This window comes from Mastacembelus armatus, chromosome 17, assembly GCF_900324485.2.
Source record: "Mastacembelus armatus chromosome 17, fMasArm1.2, whole genome shotgun sequence".
Lineage (NCBI taxonomy): Eukaryota > Metazoa > Chordata > Actinopteri > Synbranchiformes > Mastacembelidae > Mastacembelus > Mastacembelus armatus.
In genome coordinates, this window is record NC_046649.1 from 11,241,551 (window position 1) to 11,268,434 (window position 26,884).

General features: G+C 41.2%; 1 protein-coding gene across 5 annotated transcripts in view; it reads right to left on the bottom strand.

Moving 5' to 3' along the window:
* epha4b (eph receptor A4b) overlaps positions 1–24,177 on the bottom strand; it is an 81,697-nt gene extending 57,520 nt beyond the window's left edge. For 4 of the 5 annotated variants that reach the window (XM_026313067.2, XM_026313065.2, XM_026313064.2 and 1 more), the window contains exons 1-5: positions 24,002–24,177; positions 8,911–8,975; positions 3,877–4,077; positions 1,860–1,967; positions 1,305–1,656 (exon numbers count right to left, since the gene is read on the bottom strand). In XM_026313067.2, coding sequence (XP_026168852.1) covers positions 1,305–1,656; positions 1,860–1,967; positions 3,877–4,077; positions 8,911–8,975; positions 24,002–24,116 — 841 coding nt within the window. In that variant the 5' untranslated portion in view covers positions 24,117–24,177. The remainder of the gene's footprint in view (positions 1–1,304; positions 1,657–1,859; positions 1,968–3,876; positions 4,078–8,910; positions 8,976–24,001) is intronic. The other variant, XM_026313066.2, reaches the window with a different exon arrangement.
* Positions 24,178–26,884: the final 2,707 nt, after the last annotated feature.

Sequence of the window (26,884 nt, forward strand, 5' to 3'; positions counted from 1 at the left end):
TTGTTAAACGTGCTTATACTACGCTCTTTTATTCTCTGTGGAGTGATAAGACTCAGGGAGTAAACCAATGAGGTCATGGAGATCACTGAGGTCAACCGCTTTGCTGCTAAGACTCACTTTAAATACAATTTCAGTAAGGGGATGTGGCGCAGACCAATAGACTCTGCAAACCCGTCAGTGAGATCACCTGTCAAATAACCAGAGCATGTCATTTTGCAAGACAGATATGCGGCTCAGCAGTCGGCATTTCACGATTGAGATGCAGCCGCAATCTGTGCACATTACCAGACTGCGAACTGTAGAGTACAGCTTGTTCTTATTCACTTTTCTCTAAGGCCCAACTGCCAAGTTTTCTGGGTGCCTTGGCTGCTGCTTCTCCAAAACAACTGAAATTGCATTATGTGCACCGACTCCAAGTTTGCAGTGATGAATATCTATGATTCCATTTTCTTTTTGGGGAGGAAGTGAGCCTGTGGGGACAGGTGACGGTGTGAGTCTAATACAGCTTGCTCACTCAAATGCATGCACACTCAGTACACACACACACACTGCACACACCATCTGTGGAGTTTTACGACTCAATAATCTGCTTCCTAAGGCATACCTTTTCCTCCTTCTCCTGCAACACAAACACACATCAATGTGCACCTTCTCACACACACTCATACAACTCTCCCCTACTCAGCAGGGGAAATGAGATATTCAGCTCTGAGAAACATACACTCCAAAAAAAAAAAAAAAAAAAAAGAGATGGAATGCCCCAAAGCAACTCCTACCCTTTCCTCGGCAAGAATTGTCCTCAGTGTATAAAAGTCACTCGGACTGATGACACCTATGCTGACACACACAAAGTCACACATGCTCACACACAGAAGGTGCATCAGCAACCAGAATAGAGTCATTGTCATTCTGTCCCCAGCTTCTCAGCAAAATTGGTAGAATGCAGAAGTTTCTCTGCACAACCACTCCAGAAAGACACAGGTGTGCACAGATGTACCAACATGTATTAACTATATATTATATTGTAGAGAGGATAATGGATACAATTGCATTGTGTTGTTAATGAGTGACAAGGTCTTTGAGATGGTAATGCAAACCATTCAGAGACCTGTGCATTAGTCATTTCACATAAACACAAATACATCGAAGCAAATACCGTGCACATTTCTCTCTAGCTTTCTAATATGACTTTTTCACGCACACACACACACACACACACACACACACACACACACACGCAAATACACACTCCCACCCTAATAAAATCATTCCATGCATGTCCTCAGGACACCCATCCAACTCACGTTGGCAGATGTTCTTGTTTTCCTCAAAGCCCGGTTTGCACACACATCTCCCGATTGGAACCAGCCAGCCTCCGTCTGCACTGCAGTACATCTTGGGAGCCTCAAACTCCTCTGAGGCATTAACACACACACCATGGACCTCCACTAGTGCTGTATCTCCACCCGTTATTGTGTCAGGGAACTGAGCCAAGTTAAGTACAGTGAGGGGGCACTTCTTGTAGAAGACCCGGACGGAGACCAGCGCAATGCAGGCACCCAGATCTTGGAAGGCCAAGTAGAAACCCTTTTTACTGAGGTTACTGATGTCGCGCACCTCCGTGTTCAGCTTCATGACACGGTCACCAACGTCTACCTGTGGACAAAGGACATTTTACAATTTTATAATATTTGTTGCACTATAATGTACTTATTTTATGTTGTGTATATATATATATATATATATATATAAATATATATATATATATGTGTGTGTGTGTGTGTGTGTGTGTGTATATATATATATATATATATATATACACACATATACAATACCTGAGTGTTTGTCTGTGTCCATACCTGTGTGAAACTCTCATCTGCAGCAATTGTATCAATCTTGACATACTGGCTTTCCTTGATGAACCATAGGTTGGCATTATTGGACTCATAGTAGTACATGTTGAATGTCTGCAAAACAAAAACACTGTCTGTCACCTTTCAAATACTAGAAATATAATTTACTAGACTAAATGAAGTAACACACAGTGAAGCCAGACAGATAAAAAGGAGTATGTCTATTTAATATGAAGTTTTAACAAGGCTCCCCAAGCTCTCTAGCTGTTCTGCTGCTTCTCTTCAAATCTCAGTCCATCTGTCTCGATGGCCAGTCAGCAACACTGTCTGCAGTTTCACAAAAGCGCAGCTCTATACGGTCTCATATTATCACCACTACTCATTCTGGAGATATAATGAGAGTAAAAAGGGTACAGAGGGCAGACAAAGAAGGGAGAAATGAATACAGAGGAGCAGTGATATCAGGCTGATACGAGAGAATGGGGGACAGTAAAACAGCAAAAGAATCAGAAGTTAAAATATACGGGGAGCCACAAAAGAACCTGCTAGAGTGTCATCTGTTTCATTCTGCAGCTATTTTCTCACATCATTCTTTTCTGGCCTCTCGTCTATTTATCTATTCATTAGCCATTAACGTGCACTTCCATCTGTGCATGTACATGTGTGTTTGTGTTGAGTGTGCATCCCATGGAAAGAATAGTAAAATAAAAAAATAAAAGCATGTTTAATGTTGTAAAAGATATTAATGAGATATAACGTCCTTGAGCTGCTCTGCAGTGTAATGTAGTATAACGTGCCTAATTAAGCACTGACTGAAACTATAGTAGACAAAAACTACCCGTTGTTGTCAGGCCTTAGTTTAATATATATGTTAACATGGTAACAGCAAAACCGGCACATTGCTGCAATTCTCATTCTTAAACTAATTCCCTATAATGATTTAACCTTTATTTCATATGTACTTGTGTAAACTGGCTTCATGTACTTCACAAACAACAATTCAGCCTATGCTTAACCTCATCTAAAATATAAATTTCTAACAGTCCTCATTCACTAAGAAGGTTCGAATCCCGTTTGAACCTGGGGTCTTTCTGTGTGGAGTTCACATGTTCTCCCCGTGCCTCTGTGGGCTTTCTTCAGGTATTCCAGCTTCCACCCACAGACATAACAGTTGGATTTGGGCTAATTGGTGACTCTAAACTCCTCATAGGTGTGAAGTGTGTGTGAGTCGTTGTCTCTCTCTTTGTGTCAGCTCTGTGATAGACTGTCGAACTGTCCAGAGTGTACCCCGCCTCTCGCCCAATGTCTGCTGGGATTGGCACCAGCTCTCACCATGACCCTGAACAGGACTAAGTAGTATAGTGAATGGCTGGATGGATGGACATTTTCTGCTACAGCCAAATTACATCATCCAACATCATTATGAAAGACCAGGCAGGTTTATTTGAAAACAAAGACGTGTCATTAAAGTTAATTTGCTGATTTAGTTGATAAGCTAAGCACAGTACACAAAGCTGCCATTACGAGCGCTGTAGGGTAGATTTGTTCCAATTTGTTCATGTCTTCATTTGTTTTCTAATTATTCTAGCATTTTCATGACATACAATGTACTGTAAATCTACTAAGTTACACATTAGAGAAGTGAAAGAAAGTACTGATTAAATTATAGATAATTCAGCTTTATCCAAAGGCAAAGAGCAGAGCTAGAATATTCTGTACCTTTGCAGAATGATTTTTGAGGCAAACCCCAGACTCCCCTGCCTCCACTATGTTCCATATCAAACCCACCCCTGTGCTATTGATCTTCAACAAAAGAGTTGTCTTTTTTACTTGCTTTCCTGCACAAGGCCCCATGGAGCTGAAGTCAAAATTCAATTCTCCTCTCACCAAGAGTGAACAAACCAGCAAGAAAAATGCAACAGGAGAACTTAAACACACACACCAGTTGTTATCTACTGTCCTGCTCCTCATCTGTTAAAAAGGCTGCATGTGTATTATCCTGTGTATGTTAAGTGATGCAGACCTCTTTACAGGTACCGGGAACGCCGGGCAGGCTATTGCAGTCCCTCAGGGTAAACTTGATCTCAATGTAGACACGCTGTGCTCCTTCTCGGCTGATGTGGCGCGTCCTCAGCCAGTTGTTCTGGTTGGCCTCCATGACGTTACACACCTGATAGGTCCTCATCGGGGTGTTTCTCTCATCCATCACGCTGATCTCCTCCCACTGAGGATGACAGAGAGGGAGAGGAAAAAGCAAGGGGAGTCTGTTAGCTGAGAAAGGTACAACATATTTGGTATGGTTATTTCACTATTCAGGAAGTTTCTGTGGCAGATTTAGGATCTTCCACCTTTATCAGGTGCCATTTTTATGGTATTTAAGAGAAAGAAGTGGGATAAAGGGAGCAAAGACAGTAGAACGCAGAGAGGAAACAAGAGTAAATGGATGAGCTGCTGGGAAATGGTTGAGTTGATGTGAAAATCCTTTCAACTATACAACTTAGATTTCAAAATCAAGCGGATGACTGTGTAACCAGGGTGGAGTGACAATGACTAGCACAGGGCCGGCTTGACAACAGCACCACTCAGCTGCAAGCTCATCGTATTTCAGCACTCATCAATAGACAAAGGAGATCTCAGTCCAAAGATTGCTTATGGGAAACTGGGCGCAAGTTCAATGAACTGCGGTTTAGTGCAAACCAACACTAAGCCTGCATGTTCTGTTTCCATGTCTGGGTGAATATGAGTGATGATCTGTGTCAAAAGGACTGAAGGAGTGTCTTTGTCAATGCTGCACGTGTGCAGACAGTGAGAGTGTTTTTCTGAAGTGCATGTGTGATTTAGTGTTTATGAGGTAGGTGTGTGTGTGTGTAGGAGGGAGAGAGAAAGTGAGAAGGAGTAGGTAGGACAGAGCTACTTTGTCTCCTGTCATCTGTTACCATCTGTTTCCACTTCTGACTAAGGCAGTAATTGAGAACACTTCTCGTATGAGCAGGAAAACATTTCTATCTACACACACGTATATACCATCAACACACACATAGAACATTTCTATTCCTTGATGAAAAGGAAAATAAACCAATGTGGCTTCAGTGTCTCAAGATATCTATCTATTAGAGACGACACTAACTGGATTTGCTTGGACACGCACACACACCGAAACCCACAGTCCCAGTTTGTGGTGACGGATGAGAGGACCACCATCTTTGTTCAGAGCTCCTGTCATCATCTTCAGAAAGAAGCATGAAGCTGCACATACCACTTTACAGTAGTCAAACCATGTAATAACATAATACACAGCATGAACACATACTGTATGCACACACTCAAACGTGCATACACACCTGCATTCAATGAAGCATGCTCACACGGAGATCTAGGCCCCTAGAAGTAACTACCTGTCATCCCCAACGCATCCTAAAATTCAAGTCCAACCAGAATTGTAAATGAAGCGAGAGGCTAGTGAAAGAAAGGAGAGAAAACAGAGAGAGAAAGAAGTCCAAGCTCTTGAGGTTAATTTGATGTGACAACCCAAAAAAACCTGGCAAAAACTTGACACATTTCACCTGAGTCCTGAGCGCTAAAACAGACCCATGTAAAACACACACATTTGCACATAAACCTCCACAAACTCGCCAGCTCTCTCGCACACTCAGATGCTTTTAATCTCCACAGCCTGGACGTTGAACAAAACCAGATCTCTCTTGGTCCTGACCCAAAAGTCCTTTAACGACAGGAACAGAAAGAACTAGAAGAAATAGCAGAAGAATCAGAAGGCACAAATGTGCCTGACAGCCAGTTTAAAGTTTGATGATATTACGGATGTATCAATGGATTTTTGCGTGACATTCGTATGCACACAACTGGGAGTTGTAACAACCACACACAATTCAATTAAAAGAACAAAATACTCGACGCAGGGAGAAAAAGAGAGAGGAATGAATGTTGGTGTAGTACGGGCGCGCCTGGCAGCTAAATAGACCCATCTGTGCAGAGCTGAGACCAGTCGGACATCACAGGACCGTTGCGCACACACACATACACAAACACACACACACACCCACACAAAGCTGAGTCCCAGAGGAGTGGTGATTAAAGCATTTATGGGAATAGTCATTGAGGGATAAAGAGGGCTTTATGATGTCTTTGTTTATTTCTTTGTAGACAGAGTTTGGAGTGGTTGGATTACTGCCATTTCCTGGTGAGTGACTTATTTCCCTAGTTGGCGAATCTGTTGACTGTCACTTTAGCCCAGTATAAAGCACAGGTGTGTTTATGAGCGTGAAAACAACCTGCTTGCCTCCGTATTTGCTAATGACACACCAGCTACTGTGAAAGAAAATCCACCAAAAACACAAGGGGGGAGATGTTTGGATAGGCTGAGGAGTTCAAACTCCCTTTCTTATTCTGGAAACACACACACAGTGACAACTGCTGCGTGTGTTGGTTCAGCCTGAACACCAATTAACATTCAGCATGAAACCCTTCTCCCTGAACCCTCAATTCCCTTTGCCAGTCAGCACAGAGCCTGCTTGATTGCTTTGAAGTGAACCAGAGATGTCAGATCGGGGTTTAAGTTCAACCAATCACAAGCTTAACATAACATCCCTCCCACTGCAATCATCTGATGGGCACACCTACGAGGACATAACTGGCCTCCTAACTTTGAACAAACTCTGGCTTAGTGATGGGGGAGTGAGAGGAAAGACAGGGATGGAAGATAAGAGGAGGGGAGGGAGCGCTGAGGGCTGAGTTGCCTCTGGGGGAGTTGAGATGTGGTGGGGCCTCCCATTTTACATCATTACGATGTATCTGTTTTGTGTCCCTCACGAGGAACACCCCTGCCCAGTGACAGAAGTGGGTGGCTCCGCTCAGTCTGAGGCGCATCCGGCTTGGATTAAGTATGACCTGGCGGGGTCAAGTGTGGCTTTGGACTAATTCAGGAAGACAGTGGTCTCCAATTGGTGGGAATTGGCTCTCACTGAGACCAATCCCCAGGCTGAAAGTCCAAAGGTCAACTAGATAATCCAACTGATATGAAACATAAGACCTTCTCACAGCCATGACACTCTATTGCTTTTTCTTGTTTGCATTAGATCCATGCAGCATTTCTATGAAGACCTCACCACATTCATTTTGAGACATATGTACAGATATCGTAAACAAATAACACTGCTGCCAGCAGGATTGGCAGCCTCTGCTAGTCTCTATATTGCTTTTTATGATGTATGTTGCCAGGTTAGATTAAATTTGTTTTATGGTTCAAATTGAGGTATAGTTACAAGAGTTTTACATCATCATAGAATACAAGAAGTGCTGTCTCTCCTGGAATGACAAGTAGAAGCACCTTTAATTTGGCAAAAGCATTTGGCTTCATGAAGCCAAACTGTAACAATGATGCCCTAATGCAACACAGACTGGGAGACTTGTTCCAAGCTGAGGTGAAGTGAGGTGGTGCAAAAATTCAAGCCATGCTGGCAGGGTGGTTTTTCTCCGGATAGCATGACAAGGTAAAAGAAGTTGTTTAACTTGGTGATGCAGTAAGAGCCTGTCATTCACATCTTCTTTTCTACTTTTTTCTCCCTGCAGTATTTAAAATCAATCTGCTGACAAAAAAAAAAAGGGCAGAATGTGCTCATCCTCCAATACAGGCCTGGTTTTATTGAAGAAAGGAGCCACTAACTAACCTCGCCTCCACTCAAAACCTAAGGGCTTTACAAATAACAGCAAATCTATTTCATGCAATTTATCTTTTTGCATTTGGCTTCTTTATTGACGAGGATGACATTGAGCAGCAGAATCATGTCTAACTAGGAGGATGATAGCATTGGCTTCATGTACCCCAAGACAAAGTGAGAATGACCATGAACACTTTAACCAATTTAATCATTTCTTTGGTCGGATAAAACAGGTTAATGCCAAAGTGAAGAAACTCAAACAAAGCTATTTTCTTTTTATAACATATCACTTTATATTGTGTGATAAAGGATCTATTTGATGTATTTATTCGACAGACAAGAAAAAAATATATAACAGAAGGAGTTTATTATATACAATTTTCTTCCCAGCCAAGACATATTTTTTCAGGGGACTCTAACATAACTGAGGCACCCCATACTGAGCCATAGTTGAAAAAAAAAAAAAAAACTACTTGTGTACAAAGGTTTTCAAACTTTTTGATTTAGCCACAGATGGAACACATTTTGCTTCTTCTATAAGTACCTCAGTGAAAAAAAAAGTACACAAACATCCACAGTACGGCCATACAATCAGAGCATTTCAATTAAGTGAACCTGATACCCTTGATTGCTTGAGAAAACAACCTTGCTTCACTGTGCTCACTTCAGCTGCCTCTCTGCTGCTCACAAGCATGAAACCGCGTGTGGCATCCTGCAATTTAACACACTGATTCTGAATAGTGGAGAGGAAGTGTGACTCAAGAGGAAATGGAATTCATCCACTGAACAGCTCCTACGCCGCAGTGACATACAGAAACCGCTTTTATTTCTTTACTGAAGGCACTATGTCGTTCTTCCTCTACCCGCTCTCACCCTCTTCCTCTCCTCTCATGTCATTTTCTGATTCATGGTGGCTGCACTGCAGACTCCCTAGGTCCCTATACCTGCAAAAGGCTAGTTATGCAACCCCCACACACACATACACGCATGCAAATAACACACCATGCCCTCTTATGTAAGAGTATTTACCCCTCCACCCTATCCCTTCACTCCATCCCAGCTATCGCAATCTGTAATAAATGGAAGCTCCAGTGGCACAGTGTTTTCAGCACAGTGGAAATAATTTGTAAATTCCCCCTGCAGACTCCCGATTTAGCAAGAAAAAACTCAAGAACCCAGTGCTCTCTAAAACACACACTCCAGTGCTGCTGCCAGCTCTGAATCCCTGCCTGGTGCCTGAAAATAAAACACCAATCCAACCCATACTGTGAGTTATGATCAGATTTTACCTCCGGTGCTAGTACCAACATTAAGAGAGGATGATTTTTTTGTTTGTTAGTTAGTCTGTGTGTGTGTGTGTGGTGTGTACTGCTGATACTCACCCCCTCATTAGGGTAAGCCTCCCAGCCCAGGTCGGCTAAAGCTGACATGGAGTCCAACAACGTAACTGCAGGAACAGAGAGACACAGAGAAGAAATAAACACGTTAAAAAAAACACACATGCTGAAAAAAACTTCATGGAGCATTGAATTTCTGAATCCCTCTTTCCTAAAGACATGATTAGTAATAGAATTACTGTCCCCAATGCATCCTATTACATCTTACTATAAATCCACATGCTATTCCAAGTTGCCTTCATGTTGTATATAGTTGTGCCTCTTGTTGTGTTGGAGTACAACAGCAGTAGAATCTAAGCAATGGTAAACCTATCATTTTAACATAAAGATGACTGCATTGATGCTGGAGTTGTTATGGTTCACGGGGACAAAAGGTCAGTCATACTTTATAGACACCGAGAGCATAAGTTATAGCTCCATTTACATTTAATGCGTTCGACTGATACTACACCAAACAGCTTTCTTCTGAGTGTCATCCTCACTACGTGTTGGTGTGAAAAGCACTTGTTAAAAGCACAGTGTGTAATATTTACTGGCTTAAAGTAGATCTACAGTAAAAAGCTCATTCTGAGTCAGACAAATTGCAATGATTTTTTACACACTAATGAAAACATAACTATGAAAACACTATCCAATTACTGCTAACAGATCCTTCTGAATACGGCATATTGCACCCGTAAACATGTGAAGATTGTCTTCTTCTTCAAAGAAAATGTGACTTCATTTAAGTTTCATTCAATGTCACAATAGGTTTCATTGTTCACAAGTTTTCATGCCACACAAAAACATAGAAAAATGTTTTCCAAAAACTTCTCAAACCACACCTGGAGCACAATCATCTGCATACTGAGCTGTTCGTCTGAGTGCTTTGTATGTTTTTTTTTTTCCAAATATGACTACATAGACTGCTTTTGTTTTAAATTGTCATCACCCTGTCAAGCCCATGAGCAGACATGTGTTGGTTTGCTCAAATTAGAGCTGGAGCCTCCGGCTGCTATAACTGTCAGAACGACTTTATCCAAGCTCAATTATTTTTGGTTAGAAGAGGATTATGGAGCGGGAGAGATTTAAAACGTTTCTGTCAACATTTATCACTTTTATTTCAAAACTTTGTCACCATTGGAAGCCATTTTCTCTCACTTCCCCTGTGCACACAAAGCTTTTGAGAAATACCCCTCTGAGATCTCTGCCACCTAAAAAATTGAGATGAATGGAGTTCTGTTAGTGCTACCCACATATTGAGCAACTACATTTCAACTAATTCAGCAGTAACTTCTACTGTGTCTGGGTTACTCTGCAAAATCAACAGACTCGTCTTGCACACTTCTCAAACAGCACTGCTGAAGAAATAGTCCCTATAGAAACTGCTGACAGTCTCTGGATTATCAGCCAATTGTTCAGGAGGTGGATATCTCAAAACCATGGCCATGGCTGGAGACCACTGTACTCTAGGCACAGGATACCATACAGTACAGTCTGTGTTTTTGTTATTCTGAACCAAGCCTTTCAACATGCAAACCACAGAAATTTATTTCAGCTTTGAATCCTAAAAAGGTTTTATACTATAACTTTAATATCATAATAGGAAATGTCTTCTAGGACAAAGTGCGACAGTAGGCTGGATGTACATATGACTGTGCACATGTTGTTTCCTGTGTGTTATCTCTGTGTGACAGGAGGAAATGAAAGGAGGATACAGGAAGGTGAGAATGGAAAAGTGAAAAGAAGAAGGTAGCAGGTTTACCAGCAGGAGACATAATGAAAACCTGCTCAGATTCTGGAGCAAGGGTCTCCACCTGCGTGTACGCGTGTGTGTGAGTCACCTGTGTATGTGTATGTGTGTGTGTGTGTGTGTGCGCGCATGTGTAGGTGTGTGTTCTTGTTGAGGCTTGGCTCAGTCGACTCCTAATCAAGCCTTCAACACCGCTGACCATCAATATTTAATCAGTATCCATCTGCAGAGACCGCTGCTTCTCTCTTTCTTCTCTCTGTCAAACATTGTTGCTCTCCCGAACAGTGGTGTAAAGTAACTAAGTACATTTACTCAAGTACTGTACTTAGGTATCTGTACATTGAGTATTTCCATTTTCTGCTAGTTCACACTTTTGCATCTGCATTTCAGATGAAAATATTTCTCTGCACTACAATGCAACACAATAATGTATCAAACATTATCTAATAATATAGAATACATTTGTGAAATTTGATATTGACTACTTTTATTTGATGTACTTATAAGTATATTTGTATACATTGATGACTTTTATTTAAGTACAATTTGAATGTAACAGAACATTATTACATTGTCAATACTTCTTCTACCCCTGCTTCCAGGTTATCCTCCCTCTATTGAAAACTTTGAAATGATGTTTTCAATACACAGATCCCAGATCAGACATCTGAGTTACTGACTTGACACAATTTGAACTGACTGTGTCATTTTAAAGCAGCACACTTTCATATTCCCTCCAATTTTTCTAAAGTAGCAGCAGTGACCTGGAAAAGTATTCCAAAGTAAAAAGAAAAGAGCTTGCTCTCCTGAATGCAAAAGAGACTAATTACTCAATGGAAAAAGGTCTAAAGTGCCTGTTTACAAGCCCCTCTGTGTATCCATACTGCCTGTAAGTATAACAAAGGGGCTTTAAAATGGGCTAAAACTCTTGTTTTCTCAATCTTTCTCTCTCTTTCTCTTCCTCTCACACTCATGCTGTTCATCAGCCCTAACTGAATCCCGGCTGTTCTCCTCAGCTCAGCACACTGTGACAGCAGGGAGGCATGTCATGCTGTATTATAGTGTGTGTGTGTGTGCGCGCGCGTGCATGCGTGTGCACGTGTGTGTGTGTGTGCGTGTGGCGGCAAACATATCTGCGCACGCTCTGACACAGAAACGTCTGCGTGAGAAAACAGCAACAGAGAAAACAGTGCGGATGGTATAATGAAGCCGAGAAACAGGCTGCACAGCAGAGGCAAGATGAGAGGGAGCTGGATTAAATGAGAGGGATGAGACAGAAAGAGTGGAGGAGAGGTGCTGAGCAGCAAAAGGTCAGAGGAAGCCTCCAGCCCATGTGTGTATTCAGAGAGTAAAGACCATTTAGACTGCTTTTCTTAGTTCATGAGCATTTGAGTGGCGTGGAGAAATAACACATAATAGCATAATAATATGTGATTTCAGGACCCAACAGAGATAAAAGCTACTGTACCTATCAACAAGGTCTGAAGAATTTAATAATATTGTCTCTTTCACATGCATGCAATTGTGCCAATGATATTCTGTGTGACTCACTCACTGTATAGGGTTTTCATATATTTCAAAGAATATAAGCTCGATTTTAAAGCATTTATTTACCCAGATTACATAAAAAACATATCTTCTCAGTCCTCTCTACAATGATGTCTCCATTTAGGAGGATACAATGGGGGTGCAAATTCCACTGAAATTCAGTTGCAGAGTGTATCTTTTTAGAAATAATGTCCTGCGGCAACCAGGTTTCACTGTGGTATTTTTTTTATTGGAACTTCGTCCCCCCCCCAAAATAAAATTGGTATAGATTGCGTTCCTGAGGAAATAAATAAATAAATGGGTTATTTGCAAATTTCTTTGTTATTCTGGCCTTTATTTTTCAGTGGGTCACAGAGATGCAGAAAAAAAATACAGGCGAGGCAGAGATGTGGGGTGGCTGCAACAAATGATTTTTGCTCGGATTCAATGTTGTGCGTGCCCGTTGCAATTGGTTATCGGGGCACCTCTACACATGTGCTCTACTTGCTCCAAAAGATTGTACAGCAGTTACCATATGTGTGCCTGTGTGTTCCTCACTAATCTTAAGAATCGCTAAGAGCATCACTCTCATTAGGATGCAAATGTTCCATTGAACTCCCACGCCTTGGTGTTTTAAAGGAATAGCTCAGGAATACTTTTGGAAAAGGCAATAATTAGCTTTCTGTCCAACTGTGTGAAGACTGATGGGCAGTTGGCACAGCCTAGAATAAAGACTGGAAGCAGGGATAAACAGCTTGCTTTGTCCAAAGTTCAAAAATCTAAAGTTTACCACTAACACCACAAGTTAATTTCCAACTACCTGCATAGACTCAAGAGTTAAGCAAGAAAATAGGTTTTTGGAACCAACCCTCCAAGACACTTTTTTATGCCTAAAGTCCCTCATTATACCCTCCAGTACTGTCTTGTCAGCTAATGTGTTACTGAGGACTTTACATATTCTAAAGCCATTTTGCAGCCCACAGGGAAAACACACGCACACATAAACCTACACATCAACACTTTTTCTCTTCTCCTCACACCTACTGTCAATACCACTTATCACTTATAATCAATGACTGGACTCATCAATTATGTATTAGCTTTAGCTTCCTGTCTGCTGACACAGCCAGTATGCCTACAGGCGTGTGTGTGTGTGTGTGTGTGAGTAGTGTGTACCTCAGTGTGTCTGTTGCCAAAATCTGGAAACAGAGAAATTAGAAGAATGATGATGCAGCTTCCTGCCCCGAACAAACACAAAGCTGTACCTCTATCTATCTCTCCGTCCATCTGTAAATGCCCTCACACTTTCCCTGGCTCTCTCTTCTCTTCCTCTGGGCTAACAGACCAAATTCTATGTCTGTGAAATCTAAGCCTGGGCCAGTCCTGCTTTGGCCATGAATAAAAACACCATGCTCATCAAATGACCAGTCTCTCTCTCTCTCTCACAAACACACACACACACACACACACACACAGCGTTGATAAGCTGCTACACATCACATCTCATAGCTTCTTCTGAATTTAATAACAATAATAACAATGGAAGCAAAACATGTAAAAACAAACATGGCATTGTCCAGCCTCTCTCCTTAAAAAAAATACCACTCACACACAAGTAAATTCATTAATGAACATACACACACACATCTCAATGTTGCCAGGCTCACAGGACATAAATGCACAGATCCATACACATTGTTGTTGAGAGTTGTCTGGTTACAGACGGACATGCTGTCTTATTGATTTTCAGCACCGAACTGTGAGGTTTACACAAGAATGAAAGATGAGGAGGAAGAGAAGGGTAGAGGGTGTGAATTTGTAGATTAGAGATTCCTCTACCAATGCAGCAAAGCTATTTACAGAACCGTGTACAGAAAATACAAAACGTTTTTCAGTGGCTTTGTCTCTCCATCTCCTTCTTTAGCTGTCTATTTTTTTTTCTCACTCCTGTTTCCTCCCTCTGGGGTATCTGTCTTGCTGTCTCTTCCCCTCTTTTTGCTCTCCTTCCTTCTGTTTATGTCTCTCTGCTGCTCTCTCCCTGGTTGGTATCCACTGCTTCAGCTGGGCTGTAAGAAGCTGTGATCCACCTGCCAAGAATCCAACAGTGCTGCCAACAGCCAGACTGGCACACAAAGACACCAGAATGCTCACACACATGCAAACACAACCCTGATGCACACAACTTAAGACTAGCCAGTACCATAAAGACAATGTAATGCAAAATAACGCCACCATATAGAGGATGATGTGACTGTAATGGGTTTGTCTGCCGTGAACAGAAAATGTTAAATTGAAATTAGTAGTGAAGGGTCTAGAGAAACTATGTTCAACATGCTGATGCTTCAAGTACAAGGCTGATTATTCTTCATTTTTTCTCACTTTCAGTCAGGTTTTCATGCCCCAACACACCCGAAATGTCATGTTCTCTGCTAAAGAAAAATGATGGGATAATCATCAGACTTTCCAATACCCAAGGTCTTTTTTTCTGGTAACAGAAAACTGAGAGAAAACTGTGAAATACACATTGGATACTGCTCAAAATGATATGAAATTTATTGTAGTGGTGGTTGTGCTGCCCATTGCATTTCTAAAATTTAACATCTTTTAATGTTTTTTTAACACACTCATAAATCCACACGCAGAGGGTCAGTAAATAGTGACTATTAAAATTGAAATACACTACACTACTATTGCATCATACAAAGTCTGTGTATGCAGTATGTGTAAACTAGGCAAACATATTTCTATTTATTTCATTAAAGAAATTGTTTTACATTTTGAAAAAAAAAACCCACTAAGTTTCTTGTCAAAGTTAGATGCTTGGATTGATGCCACTTTCATATGTGCATTAGTAAATATGGAGTGAGTCAGGGAGCTTAGACTAGAAACGTGAAACTGAGACAGTATCTCAGTATTGGTGCGGCCACACATACACACACTCAGCGTCCCCTGCTTCCACTCCACACTGAGAGCACAGTTCAACCAGTGAGTGCTGTCAGAGCAACACACAGGAGCAGGATGGAGTGGGAAGAGTTGAGCTCTGAACTTTAGGCGTTGTAACAAAGGTGCTGTGCCTTCTCTCTCACGGTCTTTTCATCCGCTCTCTCTCCGTTCATCCACAAACCACCAGAGGCTCTAAATCCACCTTTTTCTACTCATTTTCACTTTTTCTGCATCTATGCTCTCACCCACTTTACTGTTTGTTACTGTATAGCCTTCATATCATTAACTTTAGTAACTTTTACTTTCCATCAATTTGTTTCCATCAAATTCCTATTTCCTGTCTTATTTTGGATTTTTCTGTTGAATTCATTTGTATGGAGGGAATACTGAATGCAAGTCTTATTTAGGCTAAGCACCTTGCCTGCATTACAAGAAATGCTGAAGCAGTGAGGGCGCCATTTCACTTGGAATGAAACAAAATATTTCTATAGTGTAATCAGTGGAGTCTTTATGGACTGATTTCATATAAATTTAAGATATTTTGAGTGTTACAGCTGTCTGCAAACAAAATGTATATATTTATCCATCTATTACAGTATCTATGCCACACATCCTGCAGAGGGTTGGCTGGAGCCAGTCCCATCTGACTATGGATGCGAGGAATAATACATGAATATGAATAATTCAGTAGATTTAAATTCAGTTCTAACTCAAATTCTTCTTTGATGCAGTTCAAATGCCTCTGCTCGCTACTCATTCTGTTCAGAGAAATGTTATGTTGATCCTTTACACTTGAACAAATGCAAAATGAAATTCCACTTTGGGTTTTGACTAAATTATACAGATTAAAATCAGTACACATTCCAAAGAAATTTCACAGTTATAGTCCATAACTATACAAATGAGCAGCAGACAGGAGCAGATCACTGAAGGTAAAAGCTGATTCTCTGAAACTTATGAAAATAACTGAATTATCTACTTACATGCATGACTGAATGGTATCTGGCTTAAAGAAATTAAATGATAAAAAATAGTGAAAGTCAAAGTTAAATTGAAAAACTACACTGATAAAACTATAATTAAATCGATTAATCTGCTCTGAATAACAAATCTTTTCAAATGATTCGATAAACAAAACCAAGCTAAACCTGATAAACAGCATCATTATTCAACAACCCTAACAAAACTAGGAGTGTTTTCATATAGACATTTTTTTTTTTGGAATATCACATTAGAGTGTTTACGTAAGTAAACACCACATCCCGTTATGAGAAGCACTTATCCCAGTTTTCAGAAAGTGAAATATGCTGGCTGGGTTATGCAGAGAAATAAATGGGATAATGTGTCCTATAAACAGAACACTGAGGTTTCTGATTTCTGTCAGTGTGGCTTCAGCTCTAGTAACATAGTTAGTTAGAAAATTACCCAAAAGGACTACAGAAGGTACCCAGACGTACACAGAGGATCAGTTGGTTATCGTTTGTCGCTTTCATCTCTTGTTACCTAGGATAATGAAGGAGAATCCAAAATACAACAGCGAAATATTGGCAGCAGCATCCAGGCTGGCAGGAACCAAAATGGGTAAATCCTTAATTGGTGACTCAGATGGGAGAGAAATAGCAAAGAGTGGGAGGAATGTTGAGAAGTCAAGAAAAGACACATACCATCAGAAGCCTGGATAAAATTCATCAGTAATGTACGCAGAGCTATAAATCAGAAATGTGCACGTACAGACATATATTCCACGGGACTTCTTTAATCAGTGACTTGTTGAAAGCCGAGTGGTCACACATTAAATGTGTTAAGAAATGTAAAAATATGCTGTCACTTGGTGTTGCCTGGCCATGTGCTGCATATGTTAAATGGTGCTTGTACCGATGCAAATTTGTATTACACATTAGTAAGAGAGTTGTAACGAATGATGAAGGTGTCTTTTCAGCTCAGGTCATCTTTAATCAAACTGTTCCTGTCTTGTTCAAAACAAGTATGAATTTAGCAGTTCACTCAGTTTTTATCACCTATATTTGGGCAATGTTTTCTCACACAACAGATGCAAAAATGAAGCTTACCCATTAGGCAAAAACTTTGTGAAAAAATGAAGCAAGACAAGAAAACAAAGCCACATCACTTATCAGCAGCTCTTACTGTATGTCTAAATTGCTTGGGTGGATTTTCAGAAGCCAGGCTAAGACAAACCTAACCTGACTTCAGGTAAAACTAACTCAGGATAACAGCAATAAGATAGTTTTAACCCTGCAGTGATAAAAAAGGGAAAATGGGATGCTTGTTAAGAAGCTCTTTTTCAATGCAGCTGCTTTAGTGAAAGAATTTCTAAAAGGAATTCTTTTGGGTTATTGAAAACATTATTCTCAGAAAACTCCAGCAACCTGAAAGGCAGATAGTGCGTAGAACTCAAAAAGCGTATTAAAATGTTTCTGTATGTGATGAAGTGTACCTTGTTAAGTTTGCATTTTATCACCTCACCGCCCCCCTTACACTGTGGCAGAAGGTACATTAGCCTACTCTGCTATGTCATATACACTGGCAGCACTTGCAGAACAGAAAAGATGCCATTCTGACAGACTATGACAGGAGCACTGCCCTAGTTTGTCGCTTGAAAAGGCTCTGGAGTTTGTGTGTGTGCGTGTGTATGGGTTTGTCTGCACTTGTTGGTTGAATGCCCAGCAGTGTTGAACTGTGACACCAGTTAGATCCAGACACTTGTTTTTTTAATAAGCTTCTTCCACCAGTATGCCAACAACTCATCAGGGGCAAAGAGCAACAGACACACACACACACAACTGTAATGACACACATGCACACACACATATCCACACAGGCACATATAAATGAGAGACCTTGAGAATTCAGAAACAACTTACAGTACAAACCAGGCACATACGCCTCCGCGCACATTCAAACTGTGACATATCCCACCATTCATTTAAAGAAAAAATTAAAATAGGCAGCACAGACTGAATAGAATGAGGAGTGATAGATATATATTTTTTTTTTATTCTGCACCTGTGTCTTTCTCTAAATTCACCCTTTTCACGTATGTGTGTTTCTCTTTTTGGGTTTCTTGACCTTTTCGTGCTCTGTTAGCTCTTAAGACATTCTTCCTGATGGGGAAAAAGCACACAGACACACAGACACACAGACACACACACACACACACACACACACACACACACACACAGCTGTCACACAGTGGTTAGTCACAGGAGGGTAAATTGGGCTGGAATCTCAGGAGTGAGCCACAGCAGTGGAGACGGATAGGAAATCACATGTCAGATAAAAGTGTGCTTAGACAGGGCTGCTACTGCTACACACACAGACACACACAGACGCACACACACATACACACAGATGGCTGTCTGGGCCACACACCTTCAGTAATTGTCTGCATAGTGACTTGTCTGTCTGCCCTGCTGCCTACATCAAATGAAACTTAAAGCCATTTGCACTAATGTGGACACACCATCAAGCAGGAAACTGAGAGCCAGAACAAACATAACTAGCAAAACACTGAAGCTAAACAAGATGAGGAGGTTGGTGCACAGCAGAAAAATTCATTAAAGAATTATACTATCAAAACACCACAAAAACAGAAGAGAAACATTTTGAGCTCGACTCCGTTTTAGTCTGGACTGTAGAAAGGTTTTGTCATGACAAAAAGGTGTGAATTGTACTTTCATGTGACAGTGCTACAACATCGTGCTACTTCTGCCTGACAGTATTTACATCATCCAGAAGAGGTGGCTTGTCAGGATAACACTAGTAAAGGCTGTTTGAACCAATAACTAATGTTGTTTTCCAGGTGAAGACAGATGCAGTAGGGCTATCATATCTCTGAGCTACACTTACATATACAGATGTAGAATATATCAATTACTGACTAGATGATATTTAAAATATATATATTTATGATCTCTGTTAAATTTTTTCAATAATTTCTATTATCTTTTCAACAGTTATGTGTCCAAATACTTTCTGACTGTTTAAAGTCCAGCTTGAGGGTGTTTCTCTCTTATAATACCTTGAAGAGACTGGAGCACTGGTCGGTAAATATGCTGTTGCTGCAGCTGACCCAAATCCTCGGCTGTTTGCTTGTAAAGCCAGCTAATGCAGCCCTTCGCAAATGTGGCATGAGACAACAGCGTAGTGCAAACAACAAGAGAAAATGGAAAACAAGAGAGAAGGGCGAAGGTAAGGAAGCAATTCAATTTAACCAAATTAAAGGTCAAGGACAGGGGGAGCAGGGATGTGTATGAGTAAAGATGAGCAATAAGACGAAAAGAGGGAAAAGAAGACCTGTGTGTGCCTATAACTTGCATTGTAAGGACCGAAACTACTTTACACACTGACATTGTGGGGACTAGGCCTTCCCTGGGACCACCACGTAAATAATTGAATTTTATTTTGACAACTTGGCTCATTGTTTACTGTTAGGCAAAATGTGGTTATGGTTCAGCTTAGGGTAAGTCTGCAGGTAATGAATGTAAGTAAATGTAAAGTCCCCATTAGGCATAAAAAAAAAAACTCAATTATTTTTGCCTTAATTATATTTAATTAATTCTATTTTTCCAACTTTAAAGAAGTGGTCCAAAATGTTTCAAAATCAGAAAATCTGAAAATAATGCACATTTCAATCCACTGTTAGGGGACAGTTAGGGTAGGTTTGTGAAGATAGACATTGTGTATTCATTTGATTCATGTACATCACAAAGTCTATTTCCATTGCGTTGTGCTGGTCTCCGTGGATACAAGGTTTACCATCAACAACTCCCTCCAAAACCACAACTAGTCATTTTTAGATTTCTGCACAGTAAACAAATGATACATTATATGTAAATTTAAAGAGCTTTACTGCTGCTGGTATGTGGATTTTGTTTCCATTGCCCAGAGTCAGGCTAGCTGTTTCCAGTCCGTTTAACCAGCTGCAGGCTGTAGCTTCATATTTAACCTACAGACATGAGAATGGTATCAGTCTTATTTAACTCACGGCATGAAAGCAAATAAGCATAAAATAACTCTTGTCCCTTCAAAACACCAAAAACACTTTAACTCTGAATTGGTGAAGCAAAATAAAGCATATTTAGCAACCACTGACTACCATCAGATACAGCACAGAGGCTCTGTGGGTGTTGTTTAAAGTGTTGTTATGGGCTGATAGAGAATACAGCACTACAACTCTCTCTTTGTTCTTTTTTCCTTATCACTTTTGTTTTGTCTCACAGATTCCCTCTTGTGGATTAGTCTTTTTGTCTTTTAATTATAATTAGAATTTCATTCCCTCTCTCTCTTGCTCACCCCCACACACGCACACACACAATGAATCCGTGAGGTGAAGCCCTCACAGCAGAATCGTTCTCTGTCACTGAGCTGTATTTATAACCCCATCTATCAGCCAGCCCTGGGAATATGTGACACTATTCTCTGGACCAAGACCACCAAACAGCCCCCTAACCACACATTAGGGTTGGATGAGTGTGGGGGTGTGTGGATGTGCAGATGCACCCTTGTGGGCTTGTGTATGGGCCTGTGCTAAGCAGATATAGAAGATCCCTTCTAATTTCAGAAAACATACAGTGGCTGGCTGCAGTTGTTACACTACTACTGAAGGTCAGATAAAAGGCCTGGGAGTGAGAAAGAGAAGAAGACAAAAGGAAAACAATCAAGGACAGAGAGATGGAGGCCAAGAGGGAGGTTGATAGAAAGTGGAGAAGGGCAGATATTAAAAAAAAAAAAGGGATGGTTCAGAGTAGACGGGGTAACAAAGAAAAACAGGAGGGTGCTCGTGCTTTCTGTTTCTCTCTGCTGCTCTCTGATGAGAGCAGAGATCTATATCCTCTTCTGTCCAAGGTCATGGTTGTTACATGGGAGCAGAGCAATCTCTCAGACTTGCACACATACACACACTGTGAGGTATTGCTCTGCCGATAACTACAAGAAACCATTATAGATTAAAGTAATTAAACCAGAGGAGACCTTTGACCCAACATTATACCACAGTCAGGATCCTGTGTGAATCATAAGATGTGTGTGTAAGTGGAGGGCATGCTTTACATATGCTTGCCTCTGCAATAACCGTTCACCCTCATGTTAACCTTACAAAGCAATTTCCCCCCCAGCACCCTAAGGCCAATCCAGTTAAAGCTTTATGTGTACTTCCAAAACCAATTGCAGATTACAGCAAACCTCTTCTATAATATAAAACACAATGAGCCCCTATTTTCCCTTGTTGTCTTTCCCCTCCCTCCTTCCTGTTAATTCAATTGTGTACCCATTTTCACCCTCATTTCAGCCTGAATTTGGAGTTAAATCATTTGTTTGCCTCTATTATTATACTCCGATCAACACCCAGTTGCAGTGCAGTGAAACACAAGGTTCCAATCATTTTTCTGTGTTTTCCAGGACTGAAGATGTATATTTAGAGATGGGGAAGACACAAAAATAGAGTGATAGGCTGCTCCATTCCCCAGCACGCACGAGGAAAGTGCAATAAAAAAAAGTACAGGGGAAATTAAATAGCAAGAACCTACAAATAAGAGAAGGCATGTGTTGTTCCTTTGCAGAAGGAATACAAACAGGAAGTAAAAAAGGGACGATGAGCAAGAGAAGAGACACCAAGGGGAGACCTGTGCACATCCACCCAGTTGTTACATCAGTAAGCCCTCAGGGTTCAGACACACGGTGTGTTGGGCTCCCTCTGCTGGTGCACAACTCATCCACTCCATTACATTACCTAACATTAGAGGGAGGACCTTTTAAGGTTAATAATAATAACTATGCTCTTCATCAAAACAACTTATGAATTAACCATTTTCCACTTCAGACCATTTCCCCCATGCGTTCTGCAGTCAGCAGCAATTTCAAGCAATTCTATAAATTCTGCCAAAGCACCGTGTGTCGCCAGTCCACCCTCGTAACTGTGCTTCTTGTAAATGCCAACAATTTTGGAGCAGATCAATACTTCTGGTAGTAAACTAAGCTTGTTGACAGCTTAACACTATTTTCCTGCTAACACTTTCAGCTCTATCAAAAGGACTGTGTTCTTAATTGAGCCTTGAGAGCCGTATCTCTCTTTTTATGACAGCTCTCGCTTCTGCTACCAGACACTCAGAGGGAGGGTTTCCTGGAATAACATGACTACCAAGATGCGTTGGTGGAGAATATGCACACTCATAGACAAAGACAAGGTACACACACACACACACACACACACTGGCACCAAGAAGAGCAATCTCTTAGCTAAGTGTGCAGTCACAGCAGGAACACTGGCAGGCCAAAAAGTAAAAAGAAAGCATAGAGTGGCTGACGAAAATGGCTTCATTGGATTACCGTCCCAGTGGGGCACATGCACACACTCTCCACACTCAAACAGTGACACACAAGTTGGGCACTGGGCTTAAAGGTGCCAAATAGGCCAGCAGTCTGAAACAGCAGGTCAAACAAATGACCAGAGGGTGAAAAGACCCAGACAGTCATACACACACGTAGACAGGCGAACTTCTTGGCAGATTATTTGAAAAGTGTGTATTAGTAGTGACCCCTTTGACCCATCAGTCACACGGTTCACAAAAACACCCCCCACGAACCACAACGGTGCGTTTATCTAAAACAACCAGAGTTTCCTCTGACTTCCAATTGGTTTCATCACTCACGCTCATTTCAGGCAGCAGTGTATTAGTGTCTCCCTCACACACACTGTCCCCTGTTAAGACACTCCTCCTCCACTCGCTCTCCTCTCTGCTATCCTCCAGAGCCGTAGTTGTGCGTGAACTCCTCTGGGCTGTGACATACATCCAGCGCACTGCACATACACTCAGCTTATATACTGTTAAGCCAGCCAGGCACAGGAGGTCCCATTAAACAATAGTGTGGCCTGTCAATGTGTGTGAGTTTGTGCTATGTGTGTCAGAGAGAGACAGTGAGATAGAGGAAATATCAATAACAGGCAAATGATGCAGCTTTGCTGAGCTCCAAAACAATGAATAAAATGATTCACAGAAAGACAATCAAACCACAGCTGTATCCTCTCCAGTCACAGTGACAACACTATAGACTCTTCCAGTTTGGTTCTAATAACCTGCTTCATAAAACCATTATTTTGTATTCAAATTACTCACTGGTCTGCCCTTTTCTCAGTCTGGTCCCAGTTTAACCTTCCAATTAAACCAGCCATCAGCCATGTTTCAGCCCAACAAGCAGTCTGGAGTAGTTAGAGAGTAAATGCATTGGCTAATTTCAGGCTGAGCATCGATGTTAATACAATAACTGAGAGGCTCAGCAGCAGCGTGTGACAAATTTAATGTAATTGGTGCTTCTCATTTGCAAACTGAGGCTGGAAATATATCAGTGAGTTATAATGTAGATATTTGTCATGAAGAAGGATTTTGACAGGGATGCCATTGCTGTTTTGGCATAATCATTATAAGTTAGGCTGTTTTAATGCAAGGAAAACAGTTGCCCGAGACACAATGTGAAAAAGCTTTTTCATGGTGTCACAAAGTGAAACGTCTACATCAGCCTTCTCTATCTTCAGCATGCCAGGATTGTATATGTCATACAAATTTAATGGCAATATGCTCGGAAAAGAAAACGTGACAAAACAGTTTTCCCTCTCTCTCTCTCTTTCTGTCTCTCTCTTTCTATCTCTCTCTCTCTCTCTTTCTCTCTCTCTCTGCGCTTTTCTTTATGCATGATTTATATCCGAGCCGACCAGTTAAACGTGACTCTGCGCCGCTTCCCTCCGCTCCTTCCCCGGCCAGTGGAGCCAAGGTGCTGGGGCTCCCCATCCGCCAACACAGCGCGCAACCAAGTCATGCACCTCACTCCACTTAAGCTGACACAACCCGGCAGGGCACCCACCTTCATTCTCCGGGTAATTCCGTAAGGCTCGACAGGGAGACAGCGCTTGAAAAAGAAACAGGGAGGACAGAAGGAAAAGGGATGGGTAGATCCACAGGACGCGTGGTGGTGCCATTTTCAGGCTGCGCTGCGCCCTCGCTGCATCCCTGTTGGCGGTGTCGAGTCGGTGAGCGCAGCCTCGCGATTGAGGAGAGAGAGAGAGAGAACAGGAGAGAGGACAGGAGAGGAAAGAGAGGAGGAGACGCTGGGAGAAGGAGGGTCCACAGTCAGCCAAGTCCTGTCAATCAGCCCCCAGTCTCTGGGGTGGAATAACGGCCTTTGGAGATTCCTCACACTGTTAGTTACACTCCACCTGAACAATGAAGTAATTTGGTCTGGTTTTACGTTTTAAAATCCCATGTCTTTCTGAACACCAAAAACAGGAGATCCTCCAACCTTCTAATCATCAATTCAGTTTGTCAGTGACACGATGAACATTTTGTGAAATCATCCTGAAGTAGAAACACTGCCCAGCAGATGTTCAACTTTGATAACAGGCTACAAATCCAAACCTCTTAAAGGACTAGCACATTTCATACAGGCAGTATAGACTTTGAAAACATCATGTGAGTAATGAGGTGTAGACTATGTGTCCCAGTATGTCTAACAAGGCCCCTGGAGCCCAGGGGCGGACCCAGGGGGTGGCTTTCGAGGCTTAAGCCCCTAATGTTTTTTTCTAAAGCCTTTTAAAGCTTTGAAAATGATGATAATTTCATTTCTGATTGAATATTTCTATCGGTTTCTTTAATGAGACCAAAGAAAGTTCTGGAGAAACATCGCCATCTAGACTAACGTACAGGCATCGACCTGATGCTCCACACTAACCAACCCTCCTCATGTTACGTCGCTAATGTAGGGTCTACCTGACCGAATCTAACGCTGCATTCAATTGCACTCGGAATAATCCGACCTCATAAATGGAAAAATGCAATTGGACTCGGAACTATCGCTCGTGAATTCGGACATGGCCCCAAGGTGACTGAGTCGGTTGGATTGACGTCATAGCAACATGGCAGCTTGTGGTAAGTAGTATTACCCTCTCCTCAATATTTACCCTGTTTTTGTTGTTAAAAGTGCTAGAATTACGTCTTCGTCGCTCAGATAGTCAACATACATGCTCAGTTGTTGTTAGTGATACTCGGTAACCATCCAGACAAACATAGCTTTGCTGCCATGTTTTATCGAGCTGATACACTGGAAGCGGTTTGGCTCGGACATCAAGTACCGACCACCGACTCTGAAACCAACAGCATCAGTGTAGGCTTTTTAAGAAGGTGACCAATACGGATATTAAACAGTTTTCCAAGACCATCCAGTGTTGTTTCAGGTTGGTCATTTCACAGCTGAGTTGGGATAAGATGAATCTGATTCATCACTACTTCCAAATGCAAAAATCTGATATCCTCCTATAAGGCCCTCAACAGGCCTTTCACCGCTGTGCTGCTTATATTTGTTGAATCTGTTAAGGGTTAGTCACATTTTTTCAATTTCAATTCATCCATTAGTAACCATAAAGTTCACCAGAGGCCAGTATTTAAAGGGTTATTTTTCACAAACGTCTTTGAAGCCCCCCTAGCATTACTGGGATAAGCCCCAGATATTTACAGTTTAGCTCTGCCCCTGCTAAAGTCCATTCATTTTAAAGAAAACATGTATAAAACAAAAGAGCTAGAGGCATCATTAAGGTTAATGTTGTTTATAACAAAAACTATTTTGTCATCAACTAATATCCTAACCACTCTGAGGTGAAGTGACACTGAAAGAGAAGGATAAGTTAAAAGAAAATGCACTGACTGCCACAAACCACAAATATTGATAATTTTAGAAATTTTAGTTACATTACAGCTGTAGGAAATTATGTGAGATATAGTCGATCCAGCGGGGAAAAAGTCAATGCCATACACTGAATTTTGTTGGGTTTACCACATTCTTCGGTAGCACTTCTTGCAACAAAGCCAGCCATCTCATTACTGATCCAGATTTGTGGAGATCCACTGTAGATAGTCTCAGTAACACCAGAATAAACACTTCCATCTCAGTGTAGAAAATACTGTCAATTATTTTGATAAGTGACATGGGCACATGGCAATTACTGGATTAGTGTAAGCTGCAGCTCATCTCTCTCTGTCTTTGCCCAGTTGTTGATATGGTTCCTGCAGATGCTTCCAGGACTACACAATGCTGACATGCACAACAGATCCCAATGAAACACTTTATGGAGATTTATTCAGCCTATATTACGTGTTTGACTCCAGTTTGGATGTTAGCAATGTGAGATTGTGCTGGGTTTATTTGAATGTGGTTGTCTGTATGTTTTGGGCAGACTTTTTTTTTTTTTTTTTTTTTAAACATGAATAAATGATGCATGCAGCCTGTCACATGAAATGCGCAAGGAAGAGCTGAGAGTGTGCAAGGTCAACCTTTCAATCTTCCACATCTTTAAACCAGCTCATGTGGCGAAACCTCTGCCCCTGATGGGAAAAGATGCCTTTAAGAGATGTGTGTTACCTCTTTCACTTAACTGCTCCAGTGTGTGTGTGTGTGTGTGTGTGAATATTGTACTTATCACACCTTACCTATAAGTTGAAAGAAAATGTTAAGATGAGAACAGTTAATTGAGGTATATGATTAATTTGTGTGTTTCAGTTCAAAGTCGCAGCAATGCGTGGGGGAAAAAAACAGAGTAAGTGAATGAACACAATTTCCCAAAGTTTGAATTATTTCCTTAAATCTAACATTTAATGTTCAGGTGTGTGGTTTGGGACATTAATTGGGTAATATTAGAGCCTTTTTGGAATTTTACTTGTTGTGCATGCCCAGCTGAAAGGATGGGTTGAGGGGATC